The sequence below is a fragment of the Typopeltis vanoorti genome, chromosome 13, assembly GCF_054136105.1.
Source record: "Typopeltis vanoorti isolate ZY-2024b chromosome 13, IOZ_Tvanoo_1.0, whole genome shotgun sequence".
NCBI lineage: Eukaryota > Metazoa > Arthropoda > Arachnida > Uropygi > Thelyphonidae > Typopeltis > Typopeltis vanoorti.
Window position 1 is genome coordinate 27145059 of NC_143561.1, and position 17609 is coordinate 27162667.

Genomic DNA, 17609 nt, shown 5'->3' on the forward strand with positions numbered 1-17609 from the left:
TTCATCTTTGCATGGTTCACTCCTGTTATTCACTTTGTTTCCTTCTTTTTGAACCATTCTGTTGTCATGACAATGCTTCCATCTGAATTGTTCAGTTGTTTTTCTACATCTTTTATCTACGTAGAACTTTTATTGTGTCCTGTTGAATTATTCCCCGGATGCTTCCATAACTTAATTGTTTCTTCCGGATTTAAGCTTTTAACACTGTCTGGAGATTACCCAAAAATATATGCTTCAATATTGGGTATAATTGTGGCTAGTATGTCTTCAAATGAATGTCATATATGTATTGTGTTCTACTTTTATGGGAAATCAATCTTTTTTTTTTTTCATTTTTTGTTGTCGCAGCAATTCTTTGTTTTAATTTTTCTGATACTGTGGCAGTGCTTTCCAAGATGCACCGTATCTTTCCTTGCTTATATTTCCTAATCTACAAAAGTCAGGAAGAAAGGAGATCTGTCTACTCTCTTTCGGAAATAAGAGGGGTTAGATTATTATTATTATTCTTTTTATTATTATTGTTGTTGTTGTCATTATTATTATTATTATTATCATTATTATATGGTCAAATGGAGGCCTGTGTAGCTCAGTGGAAGTGACACTTGCATCCTCTGCGTTTGGCCGCACGAAGATAGACTTATAGTTCGTGTCTAATCGCCAACTGGAGGAACTTTTTTCTAAGCTTTTCTTCGACTGGTTCCCAAGTTATTTGATCTCTCACGGGCAAGCGGATTTTTCATCCTATAAACTCAAGAAAATCAACCGTAGATCCCACATTATTTCAGACAGTAACATATCCTGTTAGAGTTAGGTATCAAGAGACGTCAGCACTTATTGGCTATCGGTGGAGATTGAATTGCCCACTCAGTCTCCTGAAGCTAGATAGGGTTAAAAGGCCTCGCTTATTCCCTATACGGGAATAAATGGCGTTAGCTTGTTATATATTATAGGCACGTAAAATCCATAAACTCAATGTGGGAAGCCCGCTAACTATTTACTAAGCTCTAACTATCATTCGCTAAACCCATCATAATTTGCTATTAATTCATCCATTGATAACGTACTTACAGCTGACTCCAGCAACCAGTTCCAATCAATCACCAAGCTTCAAGCAAAAAATCTAATTCTCACTCTTACTCAATTTCCAGGGATGACCCCTGGGTAAACACGTATCTACACTTTGATATGCCTAGGGCTAACCACCTTATCCTTGAGTTATGGGTACGTTTGTGAAGTCCAAAAATACTTGGAAAGATCGTAGGCACTTAAGTGCCTGTTAGGACCACTGATAGGATAGGGTATATCTATGATATCGCTCTTTATTGCCAATGATCCAATTTCTGTAACCCAGAAATCTTCAACCTCACCTCATATGAAGCATCCCCCAGACTCTTCACCATTTTGGTCACCCGCTAATGGATTCGCTTTACATCTCCGAGGAGACCAGATCTATGCACAATAGCATAGATCTGGTCTCACATTTCACATCGATATGAAACTGTATCAATGCCATGTGCCATGGAACCGTTTTAAAGAGATATAACTTATTTATCTCTGCTTGTCAATTGTGTTTTTCAAATTCTGGTAATCATATAAGCCAGGCGTGGCCAACTCCATTCTATACGAGGGCCAATATATGATGAGTGGTAGCGTTACGGACCGCACACTTTTAGACAGAACTTAAATAAAAAATAAACTCTGCATTTTTTCATGGCAATAGTTATATGTAGTGAATTATTATATTTGTTAAATCATTTTAACTACTGGGAGAACAATGTAAAATACTAACTATCATTCGCTAAACCCATTATGATGGGTTAGATGAGTCTTTGACTCCACGAGGTCTTGTTTAATAATAATTATGATGGGTTTAGCGAATGATAGAACTATGTAAAATAAAAACTGATTACAGTGATCAGTTTCAGAGACTCATAGAAACTGAGTCTCTGAAACTGATCACTGTAATCAGAGCAGTGCAAGTGACTTTCAATGATGTGTTACTCTGGAGCACATAGAAATCTACTACTCCCACTACTACAACTCGCACAGAGAAGACTTTATAAATTGAGTAATCTTTTTAAAGCAATTTTGATTCAGTATTGAGAAATTGATATAAATTGTTTCCGTCATCAGAAATAATGAATATAACTAGTATATCAATCAGAAAATCTGCGGTCAAAACTAATAGCTAAATTGATAATACATATAATTTAATATAGTTTTTATCCTGTTGCAAGCCTGCTTTTGGCCACCTATGAATTCTAGACGATTTCATCTGGAAGAATTATTAGAAAGCTTGAAGGACACAGAATTACTGACTTTGCTAGATAGTTTGGAATCTTACATAGCATGACATCCAAGATTTAACCAGCGTTTCAAACCAACGGAATGTTTCCAGACGCTTCTTCAGAGGTCGTCCTCGCTCTACAGCGGAGCATTAAGACAGATCTTTGATTATAACAGCAAAGCGCAATCGACGCACCAGGGGAAGGCAGCTTGCGAGCACAGGTACACGGATATCTCGACCAGCTGTGGCAAGACACAATCGACGAGCAGGCCTATACGCCTGTAGTTTGCATCCCTTTATGGACAGTTCATCGTAGAGCAAGCTTACAGTGGTGTTGTGACCTTAAAAATTGAACAAGACACCAATGAGCTAATGTACGTTTTATAGATGAGAGTCGTTTTAGTCTTTCTCCCGATTCTAGACGACACTTGATCTGGCCTGAAAGCGGTACTGCTTACCATCGAGAAAATATTCTTGAAAGGGATAGATAAGGAGGGAATTATGATTAATGAACACACTAAGCTACAAGTGCTGGAAAAGGGACTTCAACTGGTGAACGATTATATGGCGTTGAAGAAATTAAAGAAGTTCTTCAACGCCATGTTCAATTGTTCCATGGTGCTGTAAGCGAAGAATTCATTTTTATGGATGCCTACCATAGTAAACACAAACTTTTTTTTTTTTGTAGATAATGAAGTAATTTTAAAAATATAAGACGATCTACAGAGATCCGTTCACCATCTACAGCAATTAATTAGCTAATGCAATTTAGGAATCTCATTAAAGTAAACTAAAACTATGACATACTGGGGTAAATATCACATATGAATAAAAATAGTAATTGAAAACCAAACTCTAGTGCAAGTAATACAATTTCCATATTTAGGATATGACATAACATATGATGTAGATCAGGGGTGGGAACCTTTTTTGTAACATGGGCGAAAATTGCTAATTTAAAAACGTACGCGGGCGACTGGCAAATTTTAACTCTTATATATGGTGTATGTAGTGTGCTGATGTACATACGAGTACATCAGCAAAGGGGCGAATTGAAATAGACTCGCGGGCGAAATTTTGCCCGTGGGCGAGGGGTTCCCCCCCTGATATAGATAATGCTATAGAGAAAACGTTACGCCGTTTTCAAGCAATCTGCATTACTATAATGCGAACAACAAAAGGTAAAACAAGGAAGAAAGCACACTTAAAATTTTATAAAATAATGGCAATACCGGCACTACTATATGGGTCAGAAAGTTGCTTATAGAGGGAAAAAAAATATATGAAAGTAGAATACAAGCAGCTGAAATGAAATTCTTTAATGAGGAATTAAAGGATGTACAAGAATGGATAGAATACGAAATGATGAAATCAGGAAGGAATTACAAATACAAGCAATAAATGTAAAATCAAAGACCACCAAATGAATTGGAAAGAACATATACAAAGAATGGAGGAGGAAGGCTACCAAAAGACGTAACAAATCATAAATCAAAGGGGAAAGAGACATATGAAGACCTAGAAAGAGAATGAAAATAGTCCTTAGGATGCCATTATAGAAGTTATTGGCTATATCTTGAAAGATGAAATAGAAGACAATGTTGCACTAGATCGTGCACGAGCAGTGGGGATACTTTTGGAGAACGGGGATATTAGTCGAATCGAGTGGCCGAGACGCAATTCAGATCTCTACTCCAATGCAATCCACATTGCTGCTCGCTCGAAATTCTCTCTTCAGAAAACAAATAAGGCCTTTTCCTTTCTTTGAGAGAGGAGTGGATCAATTTGCCTCAAGAACTTCTGAATCACTTCGTGCTAAGCATGGTACGACATTGTGTGAGCTGCATAGGAGTTTGGAGTGGACATATTCCATAGTGAAATGTCTCTCTGCATAGTTTTCTGTAAGCACTATAAATTAATTCCCTAACTTCGTCATTGGGAAATTTGTAACTTTTGCCAAAGGAGTACTGGAATTTAATTTGCAGGAAATTAATATTTTTTTGTGTAATATAATTTATTATGATAGCAATAAATTTGTCTACATTTGGCTATAGTCATGAAATTTTACATAAAATTTCACGACTGCAAATATACTATACAGGTAAATTACATTTTTACCTGTATAGTACAATAAATTTAGTTTAATCCTTTATCCAAGTGTGAGCAAACAAAGTTTGCGCCTGAAAGTATCTTCAGGACTGGGTTAAGGTGGTACACACCAGGGCAACTCGTTGCACAGGTGGAGCAAGCTACCAACACTCTATCTCAGTATCTCCTATAATGCAAAACACATCTCCTTGCGGATATGTCTAATGTTATGCATTAAGGGAAGGGCCACTACCCAGACTAGTTTCGACCTTTATTGAGGTCTCTTCAGTGGGAGCCAGGCCCAAGTGGAGATATCAAGCAGAAGCATTAGCAGGTCATCTCTACCTATAGGAATTGCCAATTGGTGTGCCACCCTTTTTTAATAATTTACTCTGGATTTAGAGAAAGATGTTGAAAGTTTATTTTTCACTTGGTTAGAGTACAATAAATTTAGTTTAATCCTTTATCCAAGTGTGAGCAAACAAAGTTTGCGCCTGAAAGTATCTTCAGGACTGGGTTAAGGTGGTACACACCAGGGCAACTCGTTGCACAGGTGGAGCAAGCTACCAACACTCCTATCTCAGTATCTCCTATAATGCAAAACACATCTCCTTGCGGATATTTCTAATGTTATGCATTAAGGGAAGGGCCACTACCCAGACTAGTTTCGACCTTTATTGAGGTCTCTTCAGTGGGAGCCAGGCCCAAGTGGAGATATCAAGCAGAAGCATTAGCAGGTCATCTCTACCTATAGGAATTGCCAATTGGTGTGCCACCCTTTTTTCTCTAAATCCAGAGTAAATTATTAAAAAAGGGTGGCACACCAATTGGCAATTCCTATAGGTAGAGATGACCTGCTAATGCTTCTGCTTGATATCTCCACTTGGGCCTGGCTCCCACTGAAGAGACCTCAATAAAGGTCGAAACTAGTCTGGGCAGTGGCCCTTCCCTTAATGCATAACATTAGACATATCCGCAAGGAGATGTGTTTTGCATTATAGGAGATACTGAGATAGGAGTGTTGGTAGCTTGCTCCACCTGTGCAACGAGTTGCCCTGGTGTGTACCACCTTAACCCAGTCCTGAAGATACTTTCAGGCGCAAACTTTGTTTGCTCACACTTGGATAAAGGATTAAACTAAATTTCTTGTACTCTTACCTGTATAGTATATTTTTTTTTTTCATATACAGGTAAAGTATATTTTTTTTTTCACATACAGGTCATCCTTACCTATTGGATACCAGTGTAACTTTTTCAACTCGAAGTGTTTACCTTGCATTTTCAACATTAAATTAATAACCGTTAGGAAAAGAGGCAGGCCCTGAATGAGATGGACTGACAATATCAAACAAGACCTTAACAGAAATGGCTTACAGTGGCATGAAACAGCAATGAATGCTCAGGACAGATATATCTTATGTAGGAATAATTGTATACTTCAGTAAGAGAAAAGGCCTACTCTTAATAGATACTTATGGAAACAGTCTACTTTAGTTTTATATTAACTGTCATCTTTCATGAACTCTACATTCTTAGATGAATATATCAGTATTACCAAAATTTAATAAGTTTTGATACTAACCTTTCACTTATATTTTAATAGTTTTAACCAGAATCTATTAAAATTTAATGCTACCAGAATAAGTATTCAATTTTCCCATTCCATATTTTTAAATCAAGTAGGATATTAATGCTTCCCCCCCATCCCTGAGTTATATATACAATGAATTTTTGTAATAGCAGCAAAAGCTTTATCAGTTTTGTAATCAATCTTACAACAATTAAATGAGAAAACTGATGTAAAATATCCATTTCCTTTTAATATCAATTCCATACAGGAAGGGTGGAAAACTTATACTACCAGAGGGGTGTGTTTTGTGAATGGCTGGATGTTGTAATCATGAGAAAAACAGTGAGAGTAAAGCTGGTCCAAAGAACAATATGTATGAGAATGAAAGAATGAGAAATCAGTTCAGTATGCTTGAAGAAGCCGTATAGTAAATGGATGTTTTGACCAGCAGATGCTCATATTCTTCTGTTTTAAAAAGAAAAGTGCAGGAATGATTACACTCAGTTCAGCAGCCCATCATTCATGAAACATAGAAAAGGGATTGGAGATAAGACATTAGGAGAAAGTGACTGGAGCAAGGGAGAGAGAGAGAGAGAGGAATTATCCATTAACCAGATTGCACTTTTCTGGATAGCTATAAGCATTTTAGATACTGTCCCAAATGCAGAACAGTATTCCAAGGTGGAATGATATTGGAATATTGTGTTACAGTTACACATGAAAGATGTGTCTCGAGCAGAAAACAAGGTTTTGAGGATTGATGAGATTAAGAACATGACTGTGTCAGTAAAGGCTAGAGATATGTCAGCCTGAGAAGAAAAATCTGATCTTCAGCTGGAGATCTGGGTATTATTTAAGGGGAAGTGAATTAAGTCTATGTTATGAGAAATAAGAGAGAAAACTGTGTTTTTTGCTATTCTCTTAGGTGAGGACACTTAACTGGAGAAATGACAAGGAGACCTACAGTATTGGTTTTGGAAGATCTTGAAGGTTAGATCGTTAGCACTACATGGTTTGTCTTTGAGATCAGTGAGAAGTCATTAATATATTGAAAAAAGAGTCGGTCAAAGTAAGGCCTGAAGTATTCAGGCATAGATGAGAAAATATGAAGAAGGGAAACCGTTTATCATGAAATGAAATGAACAATATTGAGGGAAACTGGCAACCAAATTGCAAAGGAAAGAAAGCATACCATAATATGGAAGCAGCATGATATGCTAGACCTGAAGCAAATCAAACGTCATGAAAATATTAAAGTGATCACATAAGTTTCTCCAAACCTTTTTTCATGGCTTGTGTCCAAATGTGAATAAAGTTGGCTAGGAGATCTACTGTGGATTGAGTGTGGTAAAATTCATATTGATGGTAACCAATTAGCTGGGGGGAAAAAGGATGATTTCTCTGTGATTTTTGAGGGAAACAAAGTGAGGGATAACTTAAGAGTAATGGAACGATGGAATAACAAAATAGTAATAATTTTACAGTTGTAGCATCCTCCAAAAAGTATCTACATACAAGAGAGATAGAAGCATACACATAGCAAATGCTGTACCCTGTGACTTTGGTGATAGACTATATGGCCATTTGAGTCATAAGATCGGTCTGCCTTGTAAGCATAAGGTGAGTTTTCAACATGCAGCCATTTCAGAGGTCTAGGTTTCAAGTCTCAGAATGTAGCTGTTGTGAACTGCTGTGCAGACTAAGTGAAAAGTTAGAGTTTTGATCTTGAATCCACCTGTGATATAATCAATGTTTTTCGTATACTTCCTTGGCATACCAGTTAAACTAGGGCTTGGACAATGGTTGGGGATTTCTTCAGTGGAATGGGAAATTAAAGCATTAAATTCCAGGTAGAATTATTTCTAATATTCAATTATGGAAGGTGTTTGGATCAGGAGAAATACTGTGGTTATTTTGGAATTACAGCCAAAGAAATAAGACTACGAGGCCAGTTCTTATGTCTGTAAACTGCACATGTTCTGACATTTGCTTGTTTTGCAAGAAGTTCCCCCCCCCCCCCACACACACACCTGCCCAAGAAACCAACTAACCTTCAGATGAAAAAACCCTCATAAAAGTTCATTGTCCTAGATGGGATTTGAACCCAGATTGTTGCAACCAAAGGGCATATAAAGGGCAATTGATATGGAGGCTTACAAAGAACTGGAAAAGTACACTGCTTAGTAAAAAGGACCCCCCCCCTCCCCCCATAGGCAAGGTGCCATGTAACGAGTTGTTTTTGCAGCCAGTATAAATTGGAGGAATATGAAGCTCCAAATCAGTGCCACTGTGTCCAGGTGACATGGCTGCGAGAAGGAAACTCAAAGTTTGAAAGAGGTGTTGTGATAGAATGCCATGCTGCAGGCCTATCTCCTTCAGCAAATTGTTGATTGACAAATTGGGCCATTCCAAGTCAACAATCAGTGATTCCATACTAAGATAGAAGAGCAGCAAGTGACTGCAACGACCCACCACACTCACTGAACATGACTATAGCTACAATGCAAACACTGCAGTTTGTCAGCCGACACATCGAATGCAAAGTTCTGGGCATCAACTGGAACATGAATCTGCAAAAAAACATTCAGAACTGAATTGCATATTGTGGTCATTATCCAAACAAACATGCAACATCGTCTTCAGGGTGCAAAGAGCATGTACAATGGGATGTGAAAGCTTGGAACACTGTTATGGAGTGACGAATCATACTACAACCTCCACCAAGCAGATGGGGTGGGGTGTTGGTGATGCTTGGTATCACCAAGATAGAGCATGATATGTCTCTTATCAGGGTGCACAATCCCAACTATGAAATTTGGAAGTGGCAGTGTGATGCCATGGTCCTGTTTTTCCTGATTTGGCCTCAGACTTCTGTTTGTGGTGCTACAAACAATGAACTCTAAGAAGTATCTGAACATTCTGGACAATGCAATGCTTCCTAAGAACTGACTATTGTCTCTTTCAGCAAGACAATGCACTGTGTCATAAGGCTGCTGCTGTAAATATGTGATTTGTGGACATGAATGTCACCACACTTGACTGGCCTCCATAGCCCTGAACTCATCCCTACTGAACATCTGTGGAGAATCGGGTGAGGTCAAAGGTTGTCTGTCTGACAAAATCCAGGATCTCGTTACATGCCTACAGGAAGAATGGTCCAAATTTCTCATTGATCACTATCACATACTTGTGGAAAGCATGCCCTGTAGGATTGCTGCAGTTATCACAGTGAAAGGAGGTCCTATATCTTATTAAGGTGGGTGCCATGGCTGTTTGTTCCTCACAGTATAGCGTCCATTGACTTCTTTCCATGCAGTGTAATCACACTATGGAAAAGAGGAGTAAAAGCTATTCCAATCGGTGCCACTATAGTGTTGATGGTAATGAGACAGACTGGTTCAGTGTAAAAGGTCCACAGCAAAGGAACAAAGAATATAGAAAATGTTATAGGAAACTTGGCAATGCATGCATGAGGCTAATACTTAAACACTATTTTTTTTTTAACTATCAGTTAGTAAAATAATCCATTAAAGTATAATTCATTAATGCTGCATTCCTCTGGGTCAAGGAATTCAATTGCATCTTCCTCACCTTTATATGCCTGTTGTAGTGATGACATGGAAGTGGCTTTTAAAATTTCTTGTTTCCTTGTGACTTTTTATATGTGAAATCTTGATTTTTTTTAAAAATTATTATTACCTGGAAAATAACCAATAATAAATATTCCACTCTTAATCTGGTCACACTTTAATTTTATAGGTATATTTTGCTTACAAGTCTCAATTGAATTTATGTGAACGTATCAACACACTGCACTGTCAGACTTATTACTTTATCAACATATTGGCTCTCACAAAATGTTAACACTATGTGTTTATCTTGAAAGTTTATTTTTCACTTGATTAGACTGTAATAAATTTAGTTCAATCCTTTATCCAAGTGTGAGCAAACAAAGTTTGCACCTGAAAATATTTTCAGGTGCAAATTCTCACACTTGGATAAAGATTAAACTAAATTTATTATGTGTTTATCTGCAGCAACTATTACATATGATTTTTTGATTTATAAGTGTACTGTATTGTATGTTACTGTTAGATTTAAAGAATCAGTTCATAAGAACTCTGAATTTATCAATAGATTCTAGAGATCTGATTAAGATCACCACATCAAAATAGCAACAAAGAGTGTCTGTTATTTTTATATAGGTAATCAATAATTGGGAATTACTTGCAAAATTAATTTTATTTTGTTTTCAACTGTCATGTATCTAATTAATTATTAGGTAAATAAATTACATAAAAAAATGGTCATATTGTATTTTCTTTATTCAATTAAAAATAATTCTTACTCATACATCTGTACAAAACATTGTGCTGTTATGTATACAAAATCTACATAATTTCGGCCTTCTGAGCAGCCCCCCCAACTGTTCAAATCCCCAGTGTCTGCTGCTGCTAAAACCCAGAGAATTGAGCATTCAGTGATTTTTTTAACAATATATTCAACATTATGAAAATTTTAATCTAAATGATTGAAATAAATTAATTTCAGAAATTTTAACAAAGACTTAACTATAATCTGTGTAAAAATAAAATACTGAATAGATATTAGAATTTTAAAATTTAAAAACATTTCAATGCTTTCAAAAATGAAGCACTTATCTTTAAAATATAAACAAAAAAAAAATTTAACTGGTCAGGCGCTTGACTGTTCATGAAATATATCCACATTTATGGATATACAAATATTTTAAAAATTTGGATTCTGATTTGGAGATAAATGCTTTAACCGAACTTACGAGTCAGTACTTTTAAAAAATTTTTTTTTTTTTTTTTTAGCAGACATACAGAAAATTACCTTTGTTTACATTGAAAAAAATCATACAAAAAAAAAAAATACTTATTTTGTACAGAAAACTTTTCCCATTCTAGTAAAAATATTTAGGCAAAATAGGACAATGTGACCTTGCTTCGTTGCAGAACAATACTCCTCCACCTGGCAGTCAGCATTCAGTTTACATAAGGAGGAATTAATGTCAAGTTTCAGCCCAGGTTAATTTTGGCATGATATGCCAAGTTTTGAAATTACTTTAATTTCAATTACCTACATTTAAGTCTACTGTTTCTAGGTAATATGAAAATATAAAATGCTTTTATCCTCTAAAAATAGAGACAAAACTCATTTTAAATATCAGAGTTACACCCTTGTTTCTTAGACATTATATGGCGCCTGACCAGTTAATGCCAAGATGTACTGTACACGATCTTAATAAATATGGTCCTTTTCTCTCCCATCATAATGGAATTAGTGGTATGTTAGAATGCATTACTATATATATATAGAGAGATTACTATATTTCATTGCAATTGCTGCAATAATCAATTCTAGAAGGCAGTGATACAAATTCACTTATTTTTGAAATGACATTGAATGTTCATCTAGCTATTTGCTGATTGTACTTAAGGTATCACTTGTTTTGCTAGGTTTAACCAAGGGCAGACTATCACCTGCATTTATTATGAGGTCTACCAGAGACCATAGCAACAATTTATTAACACTAACAACTGATTTGCACATCACATATTATTACAAAATTTGTGTGAATGTAAGTACAGTACAGTAGTAATGTAAGTAGGACTATCAACTGCATTCATGTAGTCTTCAGGGATGCATACATGGATTCTACTTTGCTACCAGGTTCAATCTAAGGACTAATTTACATTATTTGTTTGGAAAGTACATAAAATATGTTACCTTTCATTAATAGGCTGCTATTTTTTTCTTCTTATTATTTTATTTATTTATTTTTTATTATTTATTTATTGTTATTATTATTTTTTGTTCAGCAGAATTTATATGCTTGCACCAGGCTGGGGAACAAACAGGCAATACTCCATAAGGCAAACATTTTGGTAATACATACAGCCCTATGATAGAACAGTATATAAATACCTGTAATAACTTTCTTGTATATTGTCCACATACACATGATCTGAACATGTTTAACACACATTAAAATGCTGTACAATATATATGGTGGCGAAAGGAACTGGTGAGCACCAAGTACTCAGGTCCAACAAGAAAACAGGAAGCTCAGACTTATTCCCACTTTTCTTGGGAAGAATTAAATGCTGATTAATGAGCAACATTTCAAAAGGAAGGGGGGAATGCATAACAAAAATAATGATCTGAGCCAGATCTTGTTAAGTACCATTTGTAATCTTCTGAAGCATACCTTGAGATGTGGAGGCATACTGAAAGATAGTCACTTTTTTTTTTTTTTTTTTGTTGTTTGTTTTATTATTTTTAAATCCTTATACTTTGGCTAGTAAAGGGATATATGGAAGATGACCTAGAAAGGATTTGGCAAAAGATTTATATTAAGGCTCTTGCATATTCGGCAGTTTACAAACATGTCTTGAAATGGACACAAGTAATAACATCAGTGGTCCCATAATCTCTTTGTTCTCTATTTTTTGCCATGTACATCAGATGGTAAAATATTCTGCTATGATGGTTGGTGTTGCTTTGGCGCCACACTAGCTGAGAGAATCTCATGAAAAGAGGATTCAAAACACTGTTTTAATTCAGCATAGCTAACTACCAGAACATTCTGTTCATCACGTGACATTAAGCATATCTTCTCAGGAACACCAGCATCCAACTAAAAAACAAAAGACATCACGAGATCAGCATCTTGCATGGCTGTTAAAAAATAGAAGATTTTTAAACTAAAAATAAAACTTATTAAGAATAGTTAATAACATGCAGGTATTATGGAGAATGTTGTTTGATCAAACAAGCAATGTGTAGTGATTTTTGTCACTGTCAAAAGCTTAATAAAAGTGCTTATTAAATAAATGGTTAATTTTAATGGTTTTCAATGAAATTTAATTATAACTCATGAAGAAATCTGCTTCACATTACAACAAAGCATATCCCTGTCACTTCCTCACTTGATAATAAAATGTAGTAAATTTGTTAGGTGTACAGTCTATATCAGAAACGTCTAAATAATGCATAACGTTTATGTTATGCAAGAACAATTATTATTATTATTTCGTCATACCTCCAAGGAGTATGAAGACTCATTGAGGGAGGACACCTACTCTACAACTCTCCATCTCCACACTCCATCCACCAACTACATCAAACCACTACTACCATCATCATCTACATCAATGCCATCTACTGTCTACCACCACCACTAGTATTTTTTTGTCTGTAAATTTCGTGTGTTCTGAAGGGCCAATTTGTCTGTATGTGGGATGAAAAACCCAAATCACCATTTCAATTATTTCATCTTCAACGAAAGTTTGAAGGTTATACTAGGGATAGAATGCATACTTAAGTTGCATCACAGCCAGCTAGGCATCAACCATTCCTTGATTTTCAGCTAAACATAAAAACAAGAACAGCTGATCAATATCTTACACAATCCAACTCTTCTTCTTTCATCTACCTCCATTTTATAGAACACTGCTTTCTTCATCTGGTTATCTCCAGGGACTATAACCTTCAGAAATTAACAAAAGTCCCCCCCCCTCTCTCTTTCCAATCTCAAGCTCCCTTACCATGCAGAGCACAATCAGAAGGAGGGAGGGAGGCTATACTCTTTCTTGTAGGAATGATATTGAAAAAATACATACTTTTAGATCAATTTTTCTCTCTTGCAGGAAGAAAAATGGAGGATCTGCAAGAACAACACCTGCTGTCTGAGAATGATTAAACAGAGACTCAAGTTTAAAATGATTAAATGAGTTCCTCATATTCTTGATAGAATCTGAACATGTAAAGTATGCTGAAATCCTTCTGAATGAAAAGATATAACATGGCATGTTATGTAAAAAATATTTCACACAATTACTTAAAACTGGAGTCAGACCTAACTCTTATTTCCTATATCCACTGAGACATCTGCTATGTACAGTCAACTCACTATAGCAAACATCATTATTAAAACCTACTGACAGTCCTGACCAAAGCCTATAGGCATGATGCCATTCTAAAGAAAATTCACGATAGCAAACTGTCCACTATAAATAATTATTTTTGTAACCATTAAAAGTTCTTCATAGTGATAATCAATTGTATACACTACAAGTCGAACAATATACATTTTAAAAATTCTGACTATTTGTTACTAGATGTATAGTTAAATATTTATTTTTAAAAATGAACATAATTATGTTAAGACCAAAAACATCTTAAGTTCAATCTTGATCAGTAGAAAGAGCAGTACAAGTGTATAACCTGATAAACAAACAAATTATAATAGACGAGAAATTATATTCTTGTTACAATCCTATACCTAAGCATAGGCAAACAATGTTTGCACATGAGCATCTTCCTAACTAGGCTACTCGTATATAGAGGCTGTTAATGTCACATCAATTGCCGTAGTATTTCCATAATGCAAAATATATTTCTCTTCATATACAGGGTGTTCGGGATAAATTTGACATATTTATAATTAATTATATTTTTCCGTAAGTTACATGTATTAACACACACTTCTCTTCATTTAAAAGGTTGGACCCTTCTTCATTCATATACAAGATGTCAGAAAGGATGGATAGCTGGAACCCACCTGAATAATGGAAGAGAATAACTTGTATCATGATGATTCGTGCCCGCCATCAAAATAAGGATATTACGACTGCTGCCCAATGCTCCCTGAATACAGTAAAAACAATCAGGCATGAACTAGAGACTTGCAATGGTGACTACGAGGATGTAGCAAGAAGAAAGATCCCTAGCAGACGATCTGATTGCGTTCGTACAGCAGAATTCCTCGCAAATCTGCAGGAACAGGTGTTGAAGAACCCTGGCATTGGAATTCGGGCTTTGTTCGTGGAGTTTCTAACTGTAGTCAAGCCCTGGATAACAAGGGTAGCCAATGGTAGGCCGTATGTATGGCAGCAGGATTCGGCCCCTTGCCACACCTCTGGGAAAAGTCAAAAATGGTTGTCTGAAAATTTCTACGACTTCACCAGTCCAAATGTTTGGCCTCCAAACTCCCCAGACCTTAACCCCATGGATTATTTTGTATGGGGCGCAGTTGAAAAAGACACCAATCGCACTTCCAGTAATACAAAAGCCCAGTTAATGGATAAAATTAAAACAGTTTTTGCGGCCCTTCCCAAGGAGACTGTAGCATCAGCTTGTTCGAGGTTCCGAAGCAGAATTGAAGCTGTGATCGATGCTAATGGTGGTTATTTTGAGTAAATCTTGTTGATAGTATTGTAATTAACTCTGCCTGTAATGTTTTTTTGTCAATTCATTAAATTTAATAGATATAAAGAAGATTTTCTTTTTCCTTACGAAACTGTCAAATTTATCCCGAACACCCTGTATGTATATTGCTTTGAATTATGGGAAGGATCATTACTCATACTGGTTTCAAACTTTATCGATATTCCTCAAGTGGGAGCTAAATCCATGAAGATACTGAGGTTAAATCAATGTAGATATATTTTCTGCATACAAGTAGGAAAAAAGGTGTATTAAGATATTTTTAAAATACTCTGAAACAGAGATAGTTGTAGAAAGTTTTTTGCTTGGTTATTAAGTCAATTAACTTCCAAATTTAAACCTCAGTCTTCCTAGATCTAGTTCTAACGAAGACCTCAATAAAGGTCAAAATCAGTCTGGATGGTGATCCTTACCATAATGCATAGCAATATACACAGCTGAGAGAAAGTGTGCTTTGCATTATTGGATCCTAGGGCAACTGATGTGAAATCAACAGACTGTGTACAAATAGCTTAGTCATGAAGATACTTTAGTAGCATGCAAACAAAGTTTGTTTATGCCTGTGTATAAAATTAAAACAAGAATATAATTTCTTGTCGTATAAAGGACAGTTATCATTATCTTGATAACTTGGATAAAAATATATCCATTCACTCTCAAATTGATCAATATATACAAAGAATACACCACCTGACTTGCAAAACAAATAGTACCTTATTAAGACACTGAACAATGTGGGCCATATCTATCCAGGGTCTACCATCTTCTGTAACTTGGTGGAACAGATAATCTCTGAACAATTTCAACATATATCTATCTCCTGTTTCTGACCATGATGGATCCATATTAAATCTGTAATTTAAAAAAAAAAGTTTTGCTTTAAAATTTCTTAAAAAGAACTGCATTATTATGATAAACTAGTTTCCTGTAAAAACAAGAGTTTTAATACATGACTGCTCCTTTATTTATTTAATATGTTCATGCTGGACCAAACTGCTTTGTTTTATAAATATCTACACAGGACAACTATTCATCTAGCATAAAGCAGTATATATAGAATTTTTCTAAGGAGGGAACAGATATCTAATAATTAGTAGATATTATCTAAAAATATACTATTAATTAGGAAATGGTCTAAACAATGATCAAAAAATTCCAACTGACAATTATCATTTTGGTGTACTGATCTTTCAACAGAATTATATACCTTTCTTTGGAAAAGGGTTTTGGGCACTCCCCTCTGTGTATATCCATTACCTCTTGCAGCATACTCCACAGTCTTCCTGGTCTAGGTGACTGAATCGTATGCCACTTTGATACCAATACACTATATATTGAATCCCAGTGTAGCATATATGTTTGTGCAAATATTTAGGTGATAGGCAAGTTGTAATGCCTGGTGTGAAACCACCATACTGCTTACCAGATGCATGAAGTAGCATTAAAAAAAAATATATACTATTTTTGGTCTCTAGAACAGGATTTCTAGATAATATAACTCAGCCTACTCATGGTGATAAATATGCTATAATAGGTAATTAATTTTTTTGGGAGGGGGTGGGATTATAATAAAAACTCTCTCTCACAGCATTACAGTGGGGTGATCCAAGCAAGTCTAAGTCATAAAACGTTTTTTGACTCTGACTTGCTTTTCACTTATATTAACCAAACCAATGGCTGTTAGAGAAAAATAAATGATAAATAATTAAGGCAATCACTACATGTGAGTTATACAGTAAATCATATTCAGCGGAGAAGATGGCCCTATAGTCAATAAGCATAAGTTATGTGTTTTTGCTGGATGATTAAGGTGAAAATAAAATCTATAAAGAGTGACACAGGGGAATAATAAAGCATGTTTATGTACCAGCAGCAAGTAAATGTGTAGATGAATGTCGTCATCTAGTGTGAAAACACCATCTTGCTAAGTGAAGGCCTGAAGTTTCCTGTTCCAGTTCAGAATTATGACCCTTAGCCCACCCACAGTACTTAAACACATAACAGCCTTTCATGGATGAGATTCACATAAAAAAATACCAGAAAGAGTTTAATTTATCTAGATTGCTAATCATCTAATAATATGATTCACAGTCCTCAGAAGGATGAATTCTTTAGTATTATGACCAGATTAGAAATGGGAGAAAACTATATAAACAACCAAACTGCAAACTTGCAAGAAAAAGAAAAAAAAAACTGTGGCATGCTCCATGGTTTTATTCTTAGGTCCATGCTGTTTAACTTGTTTGTAAACAATATACCATGTGGACTGACTGGGGATCTTCAGTTGTTTGCTGATGATGCAAACTTTGGAAGAATTATAAGTAACTGAATTAATTGCCAGCCTGGTTGTCTAAGCAGTTAGCGTATCCACTCTCCAGCCAAAAGGCTGCAGGTTCGAATCCCATTGTG

General features: G+C 35.6%; 1 protein-coding gene across 1 annotated transcript in view; it reads right to left on the bottom strand.

Moving 5' to 3' along the window:
- Positions 1 to 10251: 10251 nt before the first annotated feature.
- The window catches only part of PAN3 (Poly(A) specific ribonuclease subunit PAN3), a 339191-nt gene continuing 331833 nt past the window's right edge, over positions 10252 to 17609 (bottom strand). Inside the window, exons 16-17 of the mRNA XM_090403152.1 lie at positions 15914 to 16052; positions 10252 to 12609 (exon numbers count right to left, since the gene is read on the bottom strand). Coding sequence (XP_090259278.1) covers positions 12454 to 12609; positions 15914 to 16052 — 295 coding nt within the window. The 3' untranslated portion in view covers positions 10252 to 12453. The remainder of the gene's footprint in view (positions 12610 to 15913; positions 16053 to 17609) is intronic.